The sequence below is a fragment of the Nanorana parkeri genome, unplaced genomic scaffold, assembly GCF_000935625.1.
Source record: "Nanorana parkeri isolate BGI_ZX_2015 unplaced genomic scaffold, ASM93562v1 scaffold395, whole genome shotgun sequence".
Taxonomy (NCBI): domain Eukaryota; kingdom Metazoa; phylum Chordata; class Amphibia; order Anura; family Dicroglossidae; genus Nanorana; species Nanorana parkeri.
Genome location: NW_017306663.1, coordinates 321,287 through 326,644, shown reverse-complemented (window position 1 = coordinate 326,644; position 5,358 = coordinate 321,287). Strand labels below are relative to the sequence as shown.

At 35.5% G+C, this 5,358-nt stretch overlaps 1 protein-coding gene across 1 annotated transcript in view; it reads right to left on the bottom strand.

Annotated features, from left to right (window-relative positions):
* Nucleotides 1–5,358, bottom strand: part of TRIM29 (tripartite motif containing 29) — a 35,266-nt gene that overhangs the window by 4,931 nt on the left and 24,977 nt on the right. Inside the window, exons 5-6 of the mRNA XM_018559448.1 lie at nucleotides 1,400–1,492; nucleotides 318–407 (exon numbers count right to left, since the gene is read on the bottom strand). Of these exons, the coding sequence (XP_018414950.1) occupies nucleotides 318–407; nucleotides 1,400–1,492 (183 nt within the window). The remainder of the gene's footprint in view (nucleotides 1–317; nucleotides 408–1,399; nucleotides 1,493–5,358) is intronic.

The window sequence follows — 5,358 nt, the reverse complement described above, 5'->3', positions numbered from 1 at the left end:
GTATATATAATGTTTTTATTTTGCAAATGAAATGTGTCCTAATAAACACTTCAACAATGATAACATCAAAGTTATGTCATATAAAACATTCAAATGTAGTATTTGAATACACAGTATAGTATATAATGCTCATTTATAGAGTTAGCAGTTTTCTTGGTAGGAATCTTTTTATTATATATGGTGTATGCACTTCTAACCATATGCAGTGCGCCTATAGTAGCTGATGCCTTATATATGAAAGTAGCCTATAGGCATCATGTATACTGTACATACGAAATTATACCAGAAACAGAAAACATTGTGAATGTATTTTATACCTTTGGTTCCATAGATGCTGTTCATGCCTGCAGAAGGACTGTCATTTAATGAACGTCCAGAAGAGGGCTGAAAGGATTGTCGTCCTGCTCCTGCAAAGTATAAGCAAGGTAAGAATGCGCACAATAATAACAAACATTAAAATCATAATCTTTATTAGACAGTACATAATCATACTGTATAACCTAATTTAAGAAATAGAGAAATCAGTGTAAAAAAGACAGATTATGCAAACTCCCTATTTCCTTCCAGACGTTGCTACAGTTGACATGAGCACTAGGTTTATAGCCATCCCCTTACCTTTTTCATCAGTTAGTCATCTTTCCTCACATAACATCTATGTACAGCTATCTAAGTAGCTGTGGAGATTGTAAAACATGTAAATCCCGGGGAATTAGTCGTTTCTGAGATGCTTTAACCTTAACACCTGGTCCCCACAATAGATGCACTTGTAGCTTAGATCATACATCTTTAGTTTTAGAATGTTGTTTGAACAAGTGAACCTCTTAACCATGTCCCCATGTCTTATGGATTAAGTTGCAGCCCCATGAATCCCTGTTTTTCTATATTTTTTTTACAATTAGGTAAACTGAATAAAGTGGCCGCTGAGTGTACAGCATAGTCCTCATATGACATATGCTATCAATATCTTTTCATATTTAATCTGAAATATCGTAAACGTGCACTGTAATCGTATGATCACCTTTTCCACTTCAGAGTGGTTAAATGTGATTATTCTGCTTATGTCAAATTATTTATAATCTGAAGGCCAAAATTAAAATGTACTCATCACTATTTAGGCTTACTATACATTGTGATTTACTCTTTGCTTTCATATTGAGTTTTCTCTCTCCATCTCTCACACTTTCTGACTTGCTCTCTTATGGTTGCCACTTTGTATAATTTGGTTCTTTTATGTAAAACTTCCTATGTGAAATTATAAGCGATACATAGCGTGTAATAAATGACCAGTGGCACCAAGGCCGCTTGGGATTAAAATATAAAACAAGTTCCGAAATACATATGTTTAGTATACTTTTGCTCAGAAGAAAAAAACAGCAGTGATAATAATGCTAGTTAGTACCTTTCACATTAAAGAGAGAGCTGAACCTTCCATATGATTCATTTGGCTGTGCCCAGTCAGTTTGAAGATCCTTCATCATGTATCTGTTCTCCACTACAACACATGAAACAACATGTTTAAGCCAAGGAAGAACAGTAAATTGTGATAAAAGGCTACCATTTACAGTCTACAATGATTTCATTGTTGATATGTCATCTGCTCTGCAACCACTCCTCATTTCTATTAATGTATATTATCTTTTATTAATGCTAGAAAAAAAACATAGTATTCATTAACGTTAATGTTTGCAAATAAAATATTGCTAATCATAAAAATATTGTGATTTATGTTTGGACTATTTATAGTGTATAACTTAAAGTGGACCTTGCATAAAAATGCAGGGTCCACTTATCTGGGAGACCCCACTCCTAAAATAAAGTACAGTGATTAAAAACCAGACCCTTGCTTCTGGCTGATTCCTGTAAGAGCCAGTGACATAATTGAACCTCTCAATTCATCCAGAATTTACTACTGCACATTGCGGGAACACATACTCAGATTAGAGGAAGTGGCAGAGAGCTGGGGTCTGAGGTATTTTTTTTCCTTATTTTCCTCTAACATTTACTGGTTTTTTTTAGCTTTCAATTAGTGTATTTTATTTTAGTGGACTACTAGCTAGGCACACTTGCATTTTCATTCAAGGAACATTTTAAAACTGAGCTCCATGAAAATGAAATTCACAGTTGAAATAAATGTACTGTATGCATCTGTTAATGTTTTTCCTGCCAAAGGTTTTGTTTTGTTATTTATCCCATATTTGATCCAAGCACCTAGCCCAGCTACTAAAACTCTCCGTGTGTACACTGCAGTTAAGCAATAAAGTCTGGTCTATAGCACACTATAGCCTTTAATTGGACAAACAAGGAGCAGCTAAAGAAGGCTGAAGTACTTATGTTAGTTCTATCTAAAAATGTATTTAAGGATTTTAAAATATACATAACTAATGTTATATATATATATAGTCAGATTTAATAGGCTCCTGTGAAAAAAAGTGAGCACACCCTTGCCCCTTTTAGAAGAAATTACTTTTTTGTAGGCATTTTGTATAACTGCCCACCAGGCTCTGACATTGAGATTAACATTTTTGACTACATCTTCATGCAAAACTCCTTCAGTTCCAAGATTTTTTGTTTTTCCATGCATGAACTGTCTCTTCCAAAATCCCCCACCGCATTTCAATAGGAATAAAATCAGGGCTTTGGGTAGGGTATTCCATAATCTCTATTTCCATCTTTCTGAGCCATTCTTTGTTGGATTTGCTAGCATGCTTCTGATTGATATCATGTTTAAAGACCCATTTGTGGTCCAGCTTCAACGTTTGGGCAGCTGGCTTCACATTCTCATCAAGCACACATTGATATGATGCAGAATGTAAAGTTGACGAGCTGTGCGAGCTGCCTAGGCCTTGGAGCAGCAAAGCAATCCCAAACCATAACATTTTCACAGCCATTCTGCACAGATGTTATGAGGTTCTATTCCTGAACTACTGTCTTTGGTTTGCAGGAAATATGTCTACTTTTACTGTAACCAAAAAACTGTATCTTTGATTAAGCAGTCTTCAGAACACTGTTCTGAAAAGGAGGCCTGATTTTTGCCTGTAGGTCCCATGACAAACTGTAATCTCACTCTAATGAATTTTTTGGACAGCAAAAGCTTTTTATTAACACACGTCTCATGTAGAATAAATTGATGCAATCTTTTTCAGATTGTAGATGCATGCACTTTGACTCCAACTGTTGCAAGAGTTACCTAAACACCCCATTGGTTACATTTTCGGGGGTTTTGGAGACTTTGTTTTGCATCACACCGTCAGCTCTTGGGCTGAATTTTCTAGGTTGGTCAGTCCTAGACAAGTTAGCAGTCATTTTAATCTACACCACAGAATATTTTCCTTACAGTACAATAATTGATTTCAACATTTTTTGCCATTTTTTAAATCTATTGCCAGACTCATAGCCTTCTTTTTGAGAGTCTTTGAAAGCTCTATTGATCTTGGCATGATGACACCACACAAATCAAAAGCAAAGTGAATTCAAGAGCCTAGATATCGGAAGTTTAAATAAATACTACTTGCAAACTCAATAAGGAGTCTCTAATAAGTGGCATCTAATCTGGAACACCTGATTGTCATTTCATGGATGTAAAAGAGGTAAATATAGGGATGTACTTACTTGTCCTATATGATACATCTACATTTTGAGCCATTTAGATTAAGCAAATGTATACATCATGTCATCATTATGTGTAATTTGTTCACGTATATATATCACCTTTATCAATATGCACTATTTGAATCAAGAACTAATGTTTGCCTGTTCAAATATGTGTAAAAGGTCAACAATTTCCATGGGGTCTACTTAGGTTTGCACATGACTGCATGACAATGCTTTACAATGACAAAATAACTGCTAAAAGCATGACAAACTAGTCATTTCTTCACTTCATGTTGTATCTCCAAGACAGGCAGTGAAGAAAAAAATATCCAAGATGGGACATTGGAGAAGAGGAAAAATTAACTGATAGGATGCCACCATCCTATCTAAAACTAAAATGATAAGTTTTGACTACGCAGTAAGATGTGCACAGCTGGGTGGTTCATTGGGGTTTTGAAGCCAGTTTTGAGGTGTTTCTTTTCACTTCTTTTTGTTTCCTGTTGTGCAGTAGAGGTTCACTAGTATGCATGAAAAACCAACCAGTTGGTTTAAACATGCTGTTTCATTAAAACTTAAAGAATTTAGGTCCCTGGAAGGTCAGCAGTGCAAAAAGACATAATTATGACTGGGAACATACTGACAATTGAAAAATAATATTCCCAGTAATGTAACAGAACCATGTTTGTGTTGTTACACATTTTTTTTACTGCTGGATCCTCACCATAAATACCACAAACAAACAAAAGTCTAGCAGCTGCTTTATCTCAATTCTGTCTTTTTTATATGATAAATACTAATTTTGTGATTACTAAATTATGTATATCAGAACATTTTCAATGGTAGGTTAGTAAAAGGTAATTATATAATGTTACTAAATGTTTCTCTTGCATGAATTATACATTATCATCAAGCACATTACTAATGTGATGGCAACGCAACAGCAAGTAAGGATTGTGATCTATAATGTATTCTGCCTTTGCAATAATATTGTATCTGTAATTCATCATTTAATCTAAGGGGGAATAAATGTTTTTAACAAGTGCCAGGATATGTGTTAACAAAACCACATACAAGTTTGGTGAATCTTTCAAAAGATTTACTGGGGCTTAGTAGGTAAAACAAAGGTTGAGGTGTTTTGGGGTAAATGCACCCCCTTCATCAGGACTATAAAACAACAGAATACAGCACAGTTGTGGTTATTTTCCCCTAGTTGTCATTTTTCATTATCGTTGTTCTATTGTGGTTTCTTTTATGGACCCTTTTATGATTTTCTCCTCCGTCCTTCCGAATGATGAAATTTAGTATGTGAAATCTTGTAATGTATAACAACCCTTTCAATGTCAAATGCTAACATTTTAAAGCAAAAAGCATTAATAAAAAAAAAATGACTGCTTCTCAGCGTTATAGCCAAGGTTTTATATAACCCAGACACTGACACTCAAACAGTGCAGTGCTGGGCAGGAAGGGGTGTCAACAACAGCAGCAGGAATATTTTGTGGGGGGGTATGTGATAGAATGAGACGTGAATTCCTTCTGTTGTAAGAAAGCTTTTCTGTGCTACACACTGATTCAGCTTGAGAACTTTTTGATTCATTGAATTCCTTCACATTATAACCTATAGGGTCAGGGCTGTATTTCCCACAAGGCCACCGAGCCCTGGCCTCGGGGAAACAGGGAGTAGAGGGGCAGCACATCTGCCAGGTATGTATTTCAGGCATCCCAACCTGAAATAATTAATTTCAGGGAGGTGCCCTTCTCATTTCAGGG